This window comes from Drosophila subpulchrella, chromosome X, assembly GCF_014743375.2.
Source record: "Drosophila subpulchrella strain 33 F10 #4 breed RU33 chromosome X, RU_Dsub_v1.1 Primary Assembly, whole genome shotgun sequence".
Taxonomy (NCBI): Eukaryota; Metazoa; Arthropoda; class Insecta; order Diptera; family Drosophilidae; genus Drosophila; species Drosophila subpulchrella.
In genome coordinates, this window is record NC_050613.1 from 1,883,644 (window position 1) to 1,903,357 (window position 19,714).

A 19,714-nucleotide genomic window follows, 5' to 3' on the forward strand; every position below is an offset into this window, starting at 1 on the left:
TTAATTTAAGTAGTCAACTAGGAAATTAGTAGGGACGTGTTTACTGCGTCCAGCTCGTCAGTCATTGGGCAGCGGACGGACGGAAAGCACACATAGTAAACGCAAATCAAATCGGTCAGACAGATAAATTAGGATTTGGCGATGAGCATCGATAAGGAGGGTGATATCTTGCGGCCACTTAGCGACGGTGAAGTGGACGAGCTTCTCGATCTTTATAAACTTAAATATGGTGTAAAGAACTTTCACTTCCTGTTGCTTTATAATCAGCGAAAATGGGATCGTCAGTTGGATGGGGCTAAGATAACGCGTGATGATATGAACTATATATCCATGAGAAAGGAGTTTTTCACCCATAGAAGGGGGGACTTTCGGAAGTGGGGCACCTATGTGAGTCTTCATCGGGATATCGTGCAGAGCGTCTCCTTCTTCAGCTGGCAACCAAACGGAGCTACAGAGATGTGGGAATGCCTGGAGCAAACACAGCTAATCGAATGGACGCATGGCGCCCTGCTGACCAATGTGGATCTCCGATTTTGCGATCAGGTCAAAGAGTTGGCCGTCAAACGCGGTGTCCCCTCCATCCAACCTCGTCAGTGCTTCGGAATGGTTTTGCCGCATGATGAAGCCGTATGTGTAAAAGTTCCAGAGCTGCTGTCCGAGTTCGACATCCGCCCACTGCGGGACGAGGACGCGGCCATGGTGCACGAAACATGGCCCAACAAGGGTGAGGGCTCACTCGCTTATCTCCGTGCTCTCATTCGCTTTAACAAATCTTTGGGAGTGTGCCGGAGCGACACCGGCGAACTGATTGCCTGGATCTTTCAAAACGACTTCTCCGGGCTTGGGTGCGTATACCAAGACATAATAGAACACAAGGATCAGGGCTGCGTTTTGGTTGTAATTTATTTTTATATCCCTGCAGAGGGTATTGTAATTTCATTCAGAAGGTTGCAAGTGAAAGAGACATACATCCTAAAAAGAATATACTTGTTGATCATATTGAAGCAGGAAGCTTATATTTAAATAAAAAGATTAACCATATCTCTCTCTATTCTGATGACTTGAGAAACAAATTCATAACTAAAGCTGAAAAGGAAGCTCGGCCATATATTCTTGCAGCTTAAACCATATTATTTAATCAAAATCATAAGTTGGTGTAATATAGGAACTATTTATTCGAAAATCTACTGATAGGTTCTATTTTAGGACTTCACAATTTCGAACTATTTTATGTAAAAATCGGGTGGCAAAATATCAAATAGCTGTGATATTGTCGTCCGATAATTAAATAAAATTATTAATAAGTTCATTTTAAAAATTCGAAGTTGTGAAACCTTAAAATAATGATGTACCTTAGACTAGAAGAAAAAAAGATCAAAATCAACGACGCTATAATTTTCTTTATATTATTTTATCATCAAGTACCGATCGTTCTTAGGGCAACTGTATGATAGTCGTCCGATTAAAAAAATCTAATTTAAATCCTGAAATCGTAAAAAAACTGTACCCTTAAGAGGAAGAGAAAATGATCAAAAACAAGTGAAAATTCTATAGTCGATGGTCTCGACTATTAACTCAGCTTAAGGGAGTACGAGTGGGATGGAGATATGCCTTTTAGTCTGCGAGTACGGGTATAAAAATATTGGGTAATGCTCTTCTATGTATCTTCTGCAAGCTTCCGCTTTGCTGCTTGCATATCTCCATTTCCCTTTGGTCCCTTTAGCTGAGTAACGGGTATCTGATAGTCGAGGTACTCGACTATAGCGTTCTTCCTTGTTTTATTTCTAAAAATCCCACCCTCAAATACACACCACACACCCAATTTAGGTGGCAAAGCCGATCGCAAGAAGTTAACAAATGCGTCTTGACCTTAACAGGGTGTTTCTTCACTCAGCGGCAATAGAAAATAGTTGTCGCGGTTTTTTTTTAACGATCTCCGTTTTTAAAATGCTAACGGCAAAGAAGCCAGACTTTTACCTACGAATACAAACATTTACACACATTCGGCGAACGCCGAAGGCAATCTTATTCATATTTGTTTGGAATCGCTCTCGCTCTCTAAGCCTTTAAGAATACTTTAATACATATCGCCTTGATTAAAAAATTCTTTTGATCGGAGCACCTTAAGTATTGTTTGGAGTCAATGTGGAGACATCTATTTACACCTGACTAACTTTATCAGGATTATTAATAACGAATGCATTTAAGGGGTTACAAAGGAAAATGGAAATTTCATTTAAATTCCGTTTGAATAGTACCAGACTTTTCCTAACCCATTTAGCACTTATTGAAAATTTCGAAGTTTTGTGAAATTCTACTTTGTAAACTTTTTTTTGGCTTGAAAAGAATTGGGTTGGGTTTCTTTCGAGCATCGGAATACATCGACAAGTCAAGGTTCTACAAGGTGAGTTCCAAAGTAAACAGGACTTTTAAAAAAGACAGAACAAATAGTTTTTTCGGCAAAATCAATTTATTTTATTCAAAATAGTCTCCTTCTGCTTTAATACAGCGTTTTGCACGGTCCAAAAGCATGTCGAACGAGTGTTTTAGCTCGTTGCCCGGTATGGCCGCCAGTATGCCGGTGCAATCCTTTTGAATGGCCTCTACGTCTGCATAACGCTTTCCTTTCATCGGCAAATGCATTTTTCCGAAAAGGTAGAAGTCGCACGGTGCCATATCAGGTGAATACGGGGAGTGGTTGATCGTTAAAATGTGATTTTTGGTCAAATTATCGTGCAACATACGCCAACTTCCATCTTCGCGATATTCGGGCCGAACACGTCGACTACGGCGCACCAAACGCTTCAAAACTCCAAGGTAGAATACCGCACTAACGTTTTGGCCGGGTGGAACAAATTCTTTGTGGACAATACCCTTGGAATCATAAAAACAAATCAGCATTGTCTTCACTTTTGACTTCTCCAGGCACGATTTTTTGGGTTTCGGCTCGTCCGGCGCCTCGTTTCGGGATCATATTGAAAACACCACGTTTCGTCACCAGTCACAATCTTGTAAAGGAAGTTCGGGTCTTTTTTTGCCCCTAGTGATGTCCTTCGAATGTTGAATTCTGAGCAATTTTTGGACGTCAGTCAATTTGTGCGGAACAAACCGTGCACACACCTTTTGTAAGCCCAAATGTTCGGTCAAAATGCGATAAATCGATGTTTTGGAGATGTTCAATTCTATTTCCATGAATTTCAATGATGATTTCGGCTGATTTTTTATGAATTCTCGCACAGTTTCGATGGAATTTTCGGTGATCACGGATTTTGGTTGGCCCACATGTTCATCGTCATTTATGTCCTCACGACCACTTTGAAAACGTTGAAACCACTCGTGCACTCTGCTACGGGATAGGCAATCATCGCCATAAACTTGTTTTATCAATTGAAACGTTTCGGTAAAAGTTTTACCAATTTTAAAAAAAAATTTAATGTTGGCTCTTTGTTCGAAGCTCATTTTCGCACCGATGACAAAAACATACTGACACTTAAAACGCAATAACCTCACTTCCAATAGATGAAAAGTCATGAAATTTTTACTGGAAGTCGGTAAACGATAGCAGATTCTACCGCACCAGTTGACATATAGATGGCGCCACTAGAGGGCACTAGATTCAAAAAGTCCTGTTTACTTTGGAACTCACCTTGTATACCCTCGCAGATCGTTCCCATGGGATACGGAGATTTCCGATTTTATGAAAACTAAAAAATAACTACAGAAATGTTAAGATAATGTTCCACTTCAACTTATAACCGTTTCTGTTTACCAAAAACAAATTATAAGGTCTTTGTAATATTTTGACATTAATTTTCCGATCTCTCCAATGGCAGCTATATATATATAGTGTCCGATTTTTGCGAAATTGAATTCGTAATTCTGAAAATTAAAAAATGTTATGGACCGGAGTAGAAGAGAATATGATCAAAATTAACGAAGCTATAATTATTTTCCCATTAATTATCTGATCGTTCCAATGGCAGCTATATGATATAGTCGTTCGATTTTTTGTTATATTTAATACGAGATTCCGAAATATTAAAAAAAATTATATTCTCAAGAGTAGAAGTTAATATGTCAGAAAACACGGAAGTTATATTCTTTTTACATTTTTATATATATATACTATATACATTCGAGTAGAAACGGATGTGCAGACTAGGTCGACTCGTCCAGTGATGCCAGTCAAGAATATATATATTTTATGGGGTCGGAAAGGTCTACTTCACTGCGTTGCAAACTTCTGACTAAAATCAAGGGTATTATAAATATTTTTAAAAATTGTGTCTTCACAAAGATGTTAATATAAGTATTAAACCAGGTTAATACGATTCCTGTTAAACAACTCAAATTGTTTTTTGCCGCTTTCAGTATGCTCAAAGTGCTGCCCAAGGCAGAGCGCAGAGGACTTGGTGGTCTTTTAGCCGCTGTAATGACCCAAAGAATTGCGAGAGGCGAGGATATTACCATTACGGCTTGGATTGTGTCCGCTAACTGGCGATCGGAGGCACTTCTTAAGCGTATCGGCTTCCACAAGGAGGTGGTAAACGAGTGGATCAAGCTGGTACCCAATCCGTCATAGGCACACTGTCTCCCGTTGGACTGGGGGTGCTGCTGGACATTGGGTTGGTTAGTTGTACATACGACAAATAGGTTAGGTCAAAAAGCACACACGGCGATTTGCATTTGCTATGCCTATGTATTTACATGGTCAACAATTTTATTCTTTGATTTAACATGCGCTAACGCCTTCTGAATACACTTTACAACTTAATAAAATTGAAAAACAAATTACATACTAGCGGGGTGGGGTACATGGAAATCAGGGACTTGAACTACTTATTTACACACTCCGCCGGCCTATGAAATTATATCAAAAATTAATTACGTTTACAGCATTGCTATGCGTTTTGGGTTAGCTTACACACATATTTTACGAACTTTTGACTCAATCAGCACAACATTCTAATTTTTAATTTTCGAGTTTAATTCCTAAAAGAATGTCAAGAATACAGCTTGTGTATACCTTTTTAGTTCTTTCTTATTGCGAGTCATACACATATGAAACTTTTACAGAACATCAAAGACACTCTCTCAGTCAATTTACTAATCACTAATAATTAGCCATATTGTATTAGCACCCTCTGCGCCTTGCTTTTTTTAATTTTCAATTTAATACCGCAAGCATACTTGTATGTTTTAATTGTAGTTTAGTGTCTAGTTTACTCCACAGATTGTATTTATATAAAATAGACATTTGCGAGAAGTTTCGCTTCCTTCAAATACGATTTAAGACAAAGAAATTTTTGTTCTTCCTTAAATTTACTAAATTTAGAGTTGTGCCTCTTTAGTCAATATATATATAGATTATACATTTATAAAAAGAGATAGAGAGAGTCGTGAATTGCGTGGCGGTGGTCACGGGTAAATTCTATTCAGCTAACCCGCCTATTGGATACATTTACTAACTACAGACTAAACAAAGAGCAGCCGCGTTGTCGTTCCGTTCGGCATTCCACTGCCATTCGCCAACAGGCTGTTTCCCGGTGTCCTGTGCAACCCATTAGATAGTTTCCCGTTGACTGATCCCCGGTAATACGGATCTGTATGTTGCTCCAGCGGCGAGTACTTCACATGGCTGCTCTGCGACAACGGAAGCGTGGGCTTCTCCTGGCCCCGTGTCATCTGTTTGGCGCGATTGTAGCACAGCACACCCACAATCGCCAGCGTCATACCAAGGCAGTTGACCCATGTAACCGGATTGCCGAGTATCAGAAGCGATACGGCGATCACAAAGATCCGCTTTGAGGCGCTGGCCACTGCATAGGTTAGTGGAGTGACAAGAGACAAGACGCTGAAGGCGATAATGTTCTGCAGCCAGTTTAAAACGCCGTCTGCGAAAAGCAGGGCAATCACACGGTAGTCCAGGTTTTTCTGCAAAGAGGAAAGTTTTCATGTTAGAGTATAGAAACAATGAAAAATCATTTTTGTAGAATTTCATAGTTTCTAAATTGTGATAGTTATAACCTTATTCTCAGACCAAACCTTACAAAATGAAATTTCCTATTCAAAATGTGTCTAAATGTGGTACATTGCATTTAGATGGAAGCGTTTCCGACCGTATAAAGCATATATATCACTAGCCAAGTCGATTTAGCCGTGTCCGTCTATGTAACGCATTATACCTCCCACAAACGCCCCCTACGCGAACTACGGGGGCTGCTACTTAAGATACTTGCCCTAGACCTATATATTTATATTAGGACCAATTTGACTTTTCCCAAAAGCTTGGGTTTTTATCGATAAAAGCTCCATACAACTTTTTCAGGTGTGAACACGTCTGATATTAATTAACAAATAATCAAAAACTTACCTCGACAGAAAAATAGAATAAACTCGTGAACATTTTCGTGCAATCATTTTTCACAGCTTTCGCCGTGGATTATCACAAGAGTGCATCGATGAACTTTTTCCATCCTATAGCACTGTGAAAAACTGATTTAATGGGTTATATCGAAGACGACGCCCGCTCGAAGACGAAGGTCGTGAAAGTCGTCCAAAAACTGTCGTTGTGCCAGAGAATATTATTTCTTCCACCAGCATACATTCGATATTGAGTAAACACCTGGACGTATAAAAGGATTGTTCTTTTTGGATCCCGTACAATTCGACAAGCGCTCAAAAAAAGGTTCGTGTGGATTGTTGCAAATAAATTTTGGAAAAATACAATCGCGGTGTTTCAAAGTACATTTATAATTTATGGATCTATGCTTATGAGCCCGAAACAAATGATCAATCGACCGACCGACCAATGAAAGTTGTTCGTGGAAGTATCACTTCGAAGCAAATGGTCGCCTTTGTTATCGACCAACAATTTTTTTTTCCATAAATTAATTATTTGTAGCCAGAAATCGAAAGAAATAGTTTAGGTTGAATTTTCGATGTCAAACTAATCATTTTAGAAAGTCTATTTATTTAGTCGAATGTACAAGCATTTTTCGTAACAAAAGCTAATATCAGAACTTTCGTGTGTCGAAGCTGCGGTTTACCTTGTTAAGAGGTGTTTTTGTTTCATATCATATAGGTTCAATAGGAAGGGTCGGAAAATTAATGTCAAAATAATACAAAAAATCAACCGTAAAGTTAATTTTATTTATTTGAACAAATCCTATAGTTTTTGAGTTTTGTAGTATTCAAAAAGTTCTGAAAATCTTCACTTCTTCCCACAACCAAATCCAGGATGGGCCACTGAAAACATCAAATATCTCAAGTTTAAGTTTTCGTCATAATTACGGTATTCATTTTGTATAACTCGTTTAATTGTATAATATCTAAATTGTTTCTAAATCAACGTAGTTTAGAAAAAATTTATAATCGCCGGGTGTAATATTCTAGTAAATGATAATAATTTCACCTTGTGGAGTGTGCCCTTGTCGTGGTGTGAATGAAGATAGCCACATCTTAAAAATTTCAAATGGCGTAACTGACATTGACTATAAAGAGCTTTCCAATTTTAAAAAAACTAAAAAATAATTACAGAAATTTTAAGATAATCTTCCATTTTAATTTTCTACCGTTTACGTTTACCGAAACGAAATATTATTTGTAATATTTTGACATTCATTTTGCGATCCTTCCTATAGCAGCTTTATGATATCGATTTTCATTAAATTAAATTCGTTTTTCTGAAATATTAAAAAAATTTATATACCGAAGATGAAGAGAATATGATCAGAAATAGTGATGCTTTAATTATTTTCCTAATTTTTTTTCATTAATTATCCGATTATTCTTTTGGCAGCTATATGGTATAGTCGTCTGATTTTTTAAAAATTAGACTTGCAATTCTGATACACTAAAATAATGATATCCCTAAGAGTAGAGAAATGTAAAAAAAAACAGAGGTTTTAATTTTTGTTAAAAAAGGTTCCATTATTTACTCGCATTCCAAAGGTTGTCATAATTTATTTTAAGTTTGACAACATATAGAAAACATAACACATAAAACTAAAAAAAAGTTTTATTGTTATAACAAATCCAATAAAATAATCTCATTAAATCGCTTTAAACCGAAAATAAAGCATACATACGTAGATTTAAAGAAAAATATAAATTACTTCCATTTATTTTTTAGGAGCGGTATGGAAACATCAGAGAAATTGTGAAAAATTAAGAAATTTTAACTTTGTCGTAAATTACAAAGACATGGGCAATGGTTCAAGATAGGGACTATTTTTTTTTTAGCAATGCCGTTATGTATTGAGACTGTGCTTTAGCGATAATATTAAAGATAAGAAGAATTATGTAGGCCAGATAATTCAATATGTGGGACCCACAATAATGTGGGAAAGCATCGGTTTTTTGTATTCTTAGCTAAATCGCGGAACCTGTAGGTGATGGCACAAACTTTTATATTGAAAATTAGAAATGGTTTCTGGAAACATCACAAAGTTAAATTACTGGTACGGCAGTCCACGTAGTGACGAAGCGCAGGATGGTGTGCGAAGGCGATTACTATATATACACGAAGAAATGAAAATCTTGTCCGATTGTTTCGAGTGATACAGCAATCAAAATGTATTGCAAAAACTGAAAGAATTGCATACCAAGACTTTTAAAAAACAATTGGTTTAAGAGAAAGAGCGGTGAAAAGGTAAAAGTGAAAATTTCGGAAATTTGATCTGTTGGGGCCGGTGGGGATAAATACCCCCGCTATTATTCTCACATAAAATACACCTCAACTGTCAAAATCGAATGCTCCGTTCGCAAAACAAGATTTCGGGGGACTTCTCAAAATAAAAATTGTAGTTTGTTTGTCAGTTTGTCCCAAAACCTTATTTTAGAGTCCTGAAAATTCTAGACGGTGTTTAACAGTTCAATATAAGAAACATTGGTCCTACCACTTTTGGAAAAACTAGCTAGTTTGGCGACAAAACAGCTATAAATAGGTAAACTTGTGAACTACTAAAGAAAGTTAGAAAGGTATTTTTAAATACTTTGTACGCCTTTCTAACATAATTTGTCAAAATATCACGGTTTACAAATTATGGGCAAACGTTTTTTATTTAGATTTTTTTAAACTTTTTTTCTGATTCCTAAAGAACGGCTCTAACGATTTTAAATTAAATTAAGGTGTATAGGCCTTGAGATTCCTCAACTTTTGACATACGACACATTGTTGTAAAAAGTCCTGTTTAAAGTTATTAATCAGAAAAATTGCCACATTTACCAGTTTTCCTGCAAATTTAAGATGATGTTAAACAGCTCAATATAAAAAGCATTAGTTCTACCACTTTTGGAAAAACTAGCTAGTTTGGCGAGAAAACAGCTAAAAATTGCTACGTTTTGTACACCCGTAACCTGTGCTATATGTTTAAAACAAAAACTGTTGATATCAAACAAAAACACCTCTTAACGAGGTAAAAATCTCGTGACTATCGCATCTTCAACAAACAAAAGTTCTGATATTAACGTTTGTTTAAATGCATTATAGTATTATTAATATCTACTATAAATAAAAAAAACTTTCTACATTTTTTTTATTCGGAACGCTGCAATTCAATATGCCATTAATGCTCCTGTTTATTACTCTATTAGTTCTTACTCAAAATACGCGTCGACTGACAACTCATTTGTTTAAATCCGATGCTCCGTTCAAAACTTATACGCAATCAAGATTTTGGAGGACTTCCCAAAAATAAAAATTGTATTTTGTTTGTCAGTTTGTCCCTAAACGTTGTTTTAGGGACCTGGAATTTTAAGATGATGTTAAGCAGTTAATATAAGAAAATTTAGTTCTACCACTTTTTGTAAAACCAGCTAGTTTAGCGGAAAAACAGCTATTAGTACTTAATTTTGTACGCCCGTAACTAGTGAACTACTTAAGCTGCAGGCCTATGCTACATATACACTGGTCGGCATATGTATTTTGACAAAATAAAAGTTAAGTATACTCATAACTTGAATTTACTTCTTGTAAACTATAGGCATCAATGGAAAGGTAATTTCAATGCCGTTTGAATGATACAATACATTTCTTTACCCATTCAGTACTTATTGAAAAGGACGAATTTGTGTAAATCAACTTTGAAATTAAAAAAAAAAACTTTTTTCCTCGTCTTGAAAACTTAAATTTTTTGATGCAAAAAGTTTCTTCAAACAAAAACAATAGTAACTGCAAAAAGAATTTTTCAAAAATCATTTTTCTTATATTTTTTATGATTTTTTGAAGGTGACAATGTCGGAAAAAATTTGTATGAAAAAGACAAAAATATGGCTCAAATGCCTGTTTTTAAGCATTTTCAAAAATTCATAAAAAATATAAGAAAAATGATTTTTGAAAAATTCTTTTTGCAGTTACTATTGTTTTTGTTTGAAGAAACTTTTTGCATCAAAAAATTTAAGTTTTCAAGACGAGGAAAAAAGTTTTTTTTTTTAATTTCAAAGTTGATTTACACAAATTCGTCCTTTTCAATAAGTACTGAATGGGTAAAGAAATGTATTGTATCATTCAAACGGCATTGAAATTACCTTTCCATTGATGCCTATAGTTTACAAGAAGTAAATTCAAGTTATGAGTATACTTAACTTTTATTTTGTCAAAATACATATGCCGACCACTGTATGTCTTTGAAAAGTTTTTTTTAAATGCTTTGCACGCTCTCCTTACGTGATTTGCCTAAATACTATAGTTAAAACATTTTGTGCAAAATTGGTTTCCGAATTTTTAAACGAACAAAAATTGCCACTTTTACTAGTCCAGAGAAAATTACGCTGCCTGAGCATTGAATTTTTTATATGCGGATCCGAAAATTTAAATTTTTTTCACAGTTCAATATAATAAACTTTAGTTCTGTTATCGAACAAAAACGCCTCTTTGCGATGTAAAGGATCGTGACGATCGCACCCTCAACGTACAACAATACACATTCAAATTTTGTGACGAAAAATTATTATACATTCGACTAAATAAAAAATTTGCGAAAGGTAATTCCCAATAGCCTGTGGGAAAGGTACTATTTTTCTGTATCTGTGATAAATCATAATGTAAAAAAGTTCCGTAGATCGTGCAGCATCCCTTTTTGGCCACAAAAGTCAACCAATCAAGAAAATACCTATACTTAGAATTCCCCTATCAAATATTTTATCTAAACGAAATACACAGTTATAAAGATAAGATTGTCCCAAGTTCTCGCAGAATTGGTTTATATACTTACAATGGCTGTGTGGCGGAATACAGCAAAGCTGTCCACGTATAGCCAGAGAGGCAAGAAGATAAACAGCGACAGCTGGCCAAGCAAATGCAGGAGTCGTAAATGATGGATGTTGGTGTCCTTGAGCACCTGTCGGGCGAAATACACTATTTAGAAAATATGGAATGGACTTAAATCGCAGGCTAAACGAAAACTGTACCTTCTTGGAAAATATGTTTTGCATGGAGAAGCCCATTGTTGAGATGAGGGCACTAATCAGACCCAGCATGTCGAAGGAGATCTCCGTGACGGTAGCAATACCTACTCCCGTTATGATGGGCAGCAGACTGAGGTACACAAGTGTCGGTTGTTTTTCTCCAAAAAAGAGGCGCGTGAGAACGACGGTGAATAGTGGCATTGTGGCCTTTACTGAGGGAGAAGAGAATTAGGGAATCATTTATAAAAGGGCATTTCAAAAAAAAATCTTCCGTGCATACGGTTTCTAAAATAAACTTATGATTTTAATTATATGGTATGGTTTAAGCTGAAAGGGTAGTTCGTGTTACTCGTAGAGTAAAAGCGAATATTGTTAAAGGGCATGTAACAGGTAGAACAACACGTTTCAGCATTACTAGTCGACTTTTTCTAGCCAAGCCCGTTTGTCCGTTTCTAGGCGAATTAGTTTCTCAGTTTAATAGTTATCGGGATAAAACTCTCCCAAAAGTCTTATTTCTTTTGGAGATATATATTAGTAAGAACGAGATGGATCGGACAAGCATCTCATACAGCTCCCATAGGAATGGTCGGAAAAATAATTCAATCAATTCTAGCTTCGTTGTTTATCATCATATTCTCTCATACTCCGGGGTACATGTTTTTTTCGGGATTTCAGAATTTCAAATAAAATTGGTTTTTAATCGGACGACATTTATGTCTAACAGGAACAATCGAATAAATAATGAGAAAATATAAAAAAAATTGTGTCTTTGTTGACTTTGATCATATAATTTTCTACTCTAGGTACAGCTTTTTGTTGGGTTTTTAAAATTTTGAATAAAATATACTATTAGGAGCGGTCAAAGTTTAAAGAGAAAATAATGTGAAAAAATTATAGCTTTGTTCTATTTGATCATATTCTCTTCTACTCTAGGGTTCAGAATTCCAAAATTTTTTTATATATGTATAAGACGGATGACTATCACATAGCTGTCATAGGACCTATCGGTACATTTACAAAACTTTCGAATGCATGGTTTTCGTAATATAAGTACAGTAAGGCCGCTTCGCCCGAAGCTAGCTTTCTTTCTTGTTTTTTATTTATTATATACTCTGATGTACATCATAAGTAAAAAGTGTAAACGACTTAGCGATGAAGTGATGCCTGATGCCTAATAAATATATACCGGCTAATAATTTGTAAGTCTTTAGATACTAACATTTGTGAAAAATGTAATATATACAAAGAATGAAAACTGTTTTGACAGATTTATCGGCAGTTTGGATTTCAATATCTGAAAGTTCTTATAGAAACTTGTCAACCATTTTGCGGTTCCTATGGGTTAGCTCGCGATTTAAATATTTGGTGTAAAACTTGATTTGTAACGGCAATATTTGTTAAGGCCATTTATATTTAAAGTATTTGTTCTCAAAAGTATTAAAGGAATCCCCATAAAGTACAAAATATAAATCAATTCTATTAAAATAGTGATTATGAAATATTAGACTCAAAACTATAGAAGAAATAAAGCATTTGGTATTAACATTAGTTTTTTTTAGTAATTATAGTAATTTTTTGACATTTTAAAGGCTTAATTTTTTTTTCCATGCTGTGTCCATGTCTATAATAACCCGGAAGACATAAAAACAAGATCTCAATCGGCTCTTAAGATTCAGCTAACATTTACTGGATATCTTGACATCGCAATAATATCCAAATGCGAGCTAAGCTGGAACATCCCGAAATGGGGCTTTACTGGATTCAATTAGTACTTTCAGATTTTGGTATCAAAAATGAGTTTTCAATACAAATCCCTTAAAATATTGCAGTGTATTTAACCTTGATAAATCAATTTTAAAACTTTTTTTTATATTATAGCTTTTACCAAATTTTAAAATATAGATTTTATCATTTTTTAGTTAATTACAACTTGTTTTGCTTTTTGTGCCAAAATTCGATAACAAAAGCGTTATCACGTCTATTGGTAATTTCCCTTTCGAGACATTAGGAATGTACTGCTGACGTGTTGGGGAACCACCAGATCGACGGGCACACAACTCACCTGTGTGAGCGTAAGAAACTGGTACCTTCCACAGTGAGATGTGGGAGGTGACGGAGGCCAGGAGCTTGCCCAGCGCCAGCGGGACTATCAGACGGTAGTAGTAGGGGCGCGGGATGTCCTGATACTTTCGAATGCGCCACAGGTTGAAGAAAGGCCCGCTGTACAGCGTGATGCTGCACAGCTGGACCAGAGTCACCGTCATCGGGAAGGGAAATTCGTTCAGGACCATCTTGCCAATCACGTTGTTGCTTGAGGAGATCACGTACCAAAAGAGGCACATCAGCAGCACAACGGCTATGTGCCGCGACCCTGTCCGCTTGCCACCCAGCATTTTTCGTCCGGGATTGGCCCGTGCTATCTTGGATCACGTCCGGGTGTGGATGGCAAGGCCTGATCCTGGAGCTAGTAGTATCAGCTAACTGTCTAGCGCACAGGGCCTATTGCATTGCGCCTGGTGTGCTGTGCTTTTAAACGTAGCCTTGTCTGTTTGTTTTCTACGTGTACGGTCGATTGTCGTATGCGACTTATCGATAGTGGTGACGACCGGTGGTCACGCGATAGTATAACGATTCATATTGCAGGGTATAATAGTCTGTTCAGACAAAGGCTTTTCTGCATCAGCGACCAAATTCCGCTCAGCTACTTTTTCTTCGATAAAGCCTAGTACTCAGATCATCTAATAGCCTCTGCACACAACCGCTTAAAACCGCTGATGCAATTTTAACTGATTCTTGTTTACAGAGAATTGCTGAAGCGAACAGCTGACCGGCATAACCAAACCGTTTCCGAAGTTGTTCCGAAAAAATTGAAAACAACGCAAAGCTAAATATAATTTAAACGCTAGTATGTGGAATATTTTTAGCGGCAAATGATTTCATTAGCAAATTTATCAACGTAAAAATTTAGTTGCTTCGAAAAATATGCAACACAGCACAAAATTAAATATGTAAGTACAATTTAAGCGCTAGAGTTTTCAGCGACAAGTAATTTCTTCATTGCCATTAGCAAATTTATCAAGGATAACATTTCCAAATATGTAGAGAGTCTTTGGATGCTGGGTTTTTCTGTAGTTACACGCCAAGTAATAACCACAGCTAGCTTGCCCGTAAATAGCTTAAAAAAATCGTACTGCTTTACGATAAGCGTCATTTGGTTTCGCGATTTGCCTGTGCTCAGAGTGGTTTTGTATCCAATTTGTGTGGTTACAAAATATTGCATTGATTTTCTAAACAAACATATTCAAAGGGTGAGATATTACGTGCTTAACGTGGAGCTGTACAATAATTCTAAGCAAGCTGTGGACATTTCTTGACGTGTAGCTGCGGACAAACAAAGCATCCAAAGATTCTCCACATATTTGGTTACGGACAATCGTTTTCATCTTCTAGAAGATACTAAATAGTGTCTTTCGCAATAGAAAATGCTTGCAAATATTTTAATACCACCACACAGTCGCTTAAAATCGCTGTTGCAGTTTCAAGCGTATTCTAATTTGTAATTTCTTAGTTAATTCAAGAAGTTGGCAACGAGTTTAAAGCCTAGTACTCACATCGACGAAAACCGTGAGCTAACCATAGGAGGGAGCGAGAGGCAAATACGCGGCTAGCGCTTTTCGTCGGGTCTGTTTTTCAGCGCGGTACTCAGATAAGCTAAGGAAATACCAGAAAAAATACCAAATTTCGCGAGTGAATTTCGATGAACGCCGTTAGCCGCGGCCCAAAGAACAAGAAATTTAATCTTTGGCCGTGCTCGTGCAAAAGCGGTGTGGAATTTAAAAATTTAAAATGAAAGAAAAACTTCAAAATCGTTTAAAGGAGGTCAGTGCAGATGAAAAAGGACGCCTAATCCGAGATGTGTTCAATTATTGTGGGATTTCACCGACAGGAAGCAATACCACGACAGGCCAAATCCGCAAAATAGTTGAAGTGGTGAAGGAGATCCACTAGAGAATCCCAGCGGGAAGGAACATGCCGAGTGGGACTTCGCTCGATCTCCGACGACCTCTCCATTGAGGAACGACCGGACTCCACATCCACCAGCTACTTGGCAGCTAAAGCGGAAATGGGCTACGCGCCGGCTTCTACAGGGAGGAGGAGCTGGTGTAGCCATCTCCAGCCATTACCAGTATGCTGGGCGACTTCATGCAGCTTCAGACGGAACAACCCCGTTCCCAATCCGGCTCCCACTTCCTCAAGTTACAAATGCCTATTTAGATTCGGAGCTGGACTGCAGATGGCGAAGCATCCGTGGGACGAGAAGGAAGCTTAAAACTACTAATTTACATAAGTAAAAAGTTGTTATTAAAAACATTCGTTGAACATACCATTTATTATACCCGTTACTCGTAGAGTAAAAGGGTATACTAGATTTGTCGGAAAGTATGTAACAGGCAGAAGGAAGCGTTTCCGACCCCATAAAGTATATATATTCTTGATCAGGATCACTAGCCGAGTTGATTTAGCCATGTCCGTCTGTCCGTCTGTCCGTCTGTCCGGATGAACGCAGAGATCTCGGAAAATATAAGAGCTAGGCTATTGAGATATGGCGTGCAGATTCCTGAGCTTCTTACGCAGCGCAAGTTTATTTCAGCAGAGTGCCACGCCCACTCTAACGCCCACAAACCACCCAAATCTGTGGCTCCTACAGTTTTGATGCTAGAATAAAAATTTTAACTGAAATGTAATGCTCTTGTCAATACCTATCGATTGACCCAAAAAAAAGTTTGCCACGCCCACTTTAACGCCGACAAGCCGCCCACAAACTTCAAAAAATCGTAAATATGAACATGGATATCTCGGAAACTGTCAAAGATAGAGAATTGGGATCTTAGATTGAGTTTCCGTAGCCTTGTACGCAGCGCAAATTTGTTATGCGAATATGCCACGCCCACTCTAACGCCCACAAGCCGCCCAAGCCTGTGGCGCCCACAATTTTCATGCTAGATACAAAATTTTTACTGAAATGTATTGGTCTCGTCAATACCTATCGATTGATTCAAAAAAATTTGACGGGCCCACTCTAACGCCCATAACGCTTAAATCTGTCTACCGCCGGTAGGTGGCGCATATAAATCTCGCTTTGCTTCTTGCATATCTCCATTTGGTCCCTTTAACTGAGTAACGGGTATCTGATAGTCGGGGTACTCGACTATAGCGTTCTTCCTTGTTTTTTCTCTGGTTTTTCCCTAACTCATCTGAGTTCCGCGCTGAAAAACATACCCGACGAAAAGCCTTAGCCGCCTATTTTCCTCTCGCTCACTCCTGTGCTAAGCTCACGGTTTTCGTCAAGGTGAGTACTAGGCCGATGCAGTATTCTAGAGTTTTATTCAGTATTACGAGAAGGAAATGCATTTAAACTGCAATAGTGCCGTTATAAGGAAATTGTTGTTTGTGGAGGCACAAGGAGACTTCCAGGGGCTTGGAACCAAGCAATTGAACTCATCGTGAGATGAAATATTGATGTTTTTTTTAAGCAAATGACCAAACTTCATGTTATGTACTTCTTGGCAAACCTTGAATCCGTTGCACGAAAACGTTTATTATTTATCTAAAAAAAGCCGTGTAAGTTGGCACAACCTCTGTGAGAGTTTTAATATAAGTTAAAGAAAGTTAGCGCCGGATGATTGTAATGGCTAAGCTATTTACATTGTGGTTTATGCCTTAGTATCCAAAGGTTCAGTTCCAGGATTAAACGGCTTTTCATTAACCTTTTTAACACCCCCCACTGTAAAGCAATTTTCACAAAATCTGTGGGTTTTTTGATAAAATTTTCACAGAGCACTCCTTAGATGACCCCCAATCTTCCATTGTACCATGCATATTTGCACAACCTCTATGAGTGGAGCCGAAGGTAATTTGAATTTTGCCCCCTTTTTGTATGGGAAAAATCCGAGGTTGGTCCACTGTTAGGCGATTTTATCAAAAACTGTGTCTATGACCTCAGACACATCTTCCCCCTGTAGACATTTTACTGTCAGGTGAGAAAAAATATGACACCGATGGAAATATTATTGCCATCAGCTCGATCTTTGGATGGATAATCATTTCCGTTGCAATGCCGCACCCATCAACCGCCAAAACGCTCATGACTACTGTTGACATAAACGCCTATCTTCAACGCTTTTGGGAGATCGAGGAAAGCACTGACCATACACAACGAGACCCTTCGCACGAAAAGGTGGAGCAGCACTTACTGACCACACATTCCCGAGACCCTGACGGCAAATATGTACATCGTAGAATTGCCTTTAAAACCCGACAGCTAAGTTTTTGGAGTCAGCTTGCAGGGCGCTACGCAAACAATATTCAATATTTATGAATGAATATCTAAGCCTAGGTCAGCTGGGGCCACGCCACCCAGTTCTAGGAAAGAAGCTGCGCGTGATATTTGACGGGTCAATTGAAGACGTAAACGGCCACGCTCTAAATGAAGCCGTACATATCGGACCCAGCATTTAACGTAACCTTTTTCATTTATGTCTTCATTTTCGAATGCACATGTTTTTGTTTTCGGCGTACATATTCAAAATGTTACACAGTCACCTATGGAACAAGCTTTGCACCGTATCTTGCTGTCAGAGTACGGGAACAATTAGTGCGAGATCACCACAATGAGATTCCCGTAGCCTCAAAAATTGTGCTAGAGGACTTTTACGTAGACGATGTCATCACCGACGCTGAAAATGAAGACACATTACGTAGCCACCGTGACGAACTCATCAAGCTGATGTCCAAGGCTAAGCTTGAGCTTGGCAAATACATAGATGTCTAACAGCAGCCGCATCAGCCACACCAGGCAAGACAAGTACCCAATAACCAGTGCGGTTATAGTTTTAGGAATGCAATGGAATCCACAAGACAACGTCCTGTCCAACAAAGCTATATCTATAAAGGTGTATGCCGCTGTCGTATGCAGCCGTGTAAGCAATGTAGACGGCACCTGCTTGGTGTGTCTTATTGCAAATCCTCTTCATTATCCAGCCGTATTGAATCTAAAGAGTTCCCGATTGAGTTTCTACCGCTTCGAGTTTCTTCCTGGACCAAGCTCATTCGCTGCACTGCTTATGTTTTACGCTCTATTCATCGAAGCAGAATGCAGAAACGGATTCCGTCAAACCACACACTCACGTTTGAGGAAATCAGCGAGGCCCGCGTTTATTGTCTAAGGCAGGCACAGGGAAGCTATCACCCATGGATTGCGAGAACGACCTGCTTTGTGTAGGTAAGTGCCTATTAAACTCGCTACCACCGAAGGAAGTCAGTCAAGCATCCAATTCTTCTGCCGAAATAACTTTATCCAGGTGTGACGGCACTTTTCGTCATCGTCCGTCAACAATATTGGATAGTTGGCGCACGCAACACGATTCGCAAGCTTACACATGCTTGTCACACATGTTTTCGCCAACGCCACAACACAACTGATCAATATATGGCGGACTTGCCAGCTGTTCGGGTACGTCAAGCATACCCATTTGAAAATACTGGGTGCGACTTTGACGGACCGGTTCTACTCAAAGTGCACAAGGGACAGAATCCACCAAAGGAAAAGGGATATATCTGTCTATTCGTCTGCCTTGTGACCTCCGCAATTCACTTGGAGTTGGCCACAGATCTCACCACGGAGACATTTCTCGCGACACTTCGCCGTTTTATCTCTCGTCGAGGAATGTGTACCCACATCTTCAGCGACAACGGTCGCAATTTTGTGGGAGCAAAGAAAGTGCTAAACGATAGCAGCAGCAAAGACTTAAGTAACCCAAGCGTTGGGCAGCGAGGGTATCAAATGGAGTTTTGTAAAGCTTCATCGAGGTTTCCTACTTTTCACACGCACATCTGCTTGTTGGACGCCCTTATACATCAAACCCAGAGGGCGATCTTAGCCATGTAGCCGACTGGATTACTGGCAAAATGTCCAGGCAATGCTACAAGGCTTCTGGAAGAGATGGCATCAGGAGTACCTCACTACACTTCAAAAGCGCCCTAAGTGGAATATGGAGAGGAAGAACATTGCTACTGGGGATATGTCGATCTTCAAGGATTCAAGGATTCTTATTCTAGTAATTTACTCCCAATTAACTTACCCCCCTAGCCAACTGCAGAATGTAGCTTGGGATAGTCTTTCTTTATAACTTTACTCGAGGTGAAATTGATAACCCCGACTTGGTTAGCCAGCTAAACCTTTCTATTCAATGCAGATTTACAATAAATTACATTCCCCTAATTTTAAATCATTGCAGATCTTGCA

General features: G+C 38.2%; 2 protein-coding genes across 2 annotated transcripts; one reads left to right on the forward strand and one right to left on the reverse strand.

Annotated features, from left to right (window-relative positions):
• Positions 1-3: 3 nt before the first annotated feature.
• Positions 4-4,791, forward strand: LOC119556901. The gene is made up of 2 exons (XM_037869387.1): positions 4-845; positions 4,372-4,791. Exons 1-2 carry the CDS (start codon positions 142-144, stop codon positions 4,580-4,582), a joined length of 915 nt encoding a protein of 304 aa, XP_037725315.1. The 5' UTR covers positions 4-141; the 3' UTR covers positions 4,583-4,791.
• LOC119556900 (solute carrier family 35 member E1 homolog) lies at positions 4,680-13,983 on the reverse strand. Its single transcript, XM_037869386.1, has 4 exons — positions 13,472-13,983; positions 11,413-11,621; positions 11,217-11,342; positions 4,680-5,934 (listed from the first exon to the last, which is right to left on the reverse strand). Exons 1-4 carry the CDS (start codon positions 13,800-13,802, stop codon positions 5,476-5,478), a joined length of 1,125 nt encoding a protein of 374 aa, XP_037725314.1. The 5' UTR covers positions 13,803-13,983; the 3' UTR covers positions 4,680-5,475.
• Between the last annotated feature and the right edge of the window lie 5,731 nt (positions 13,984-19,714).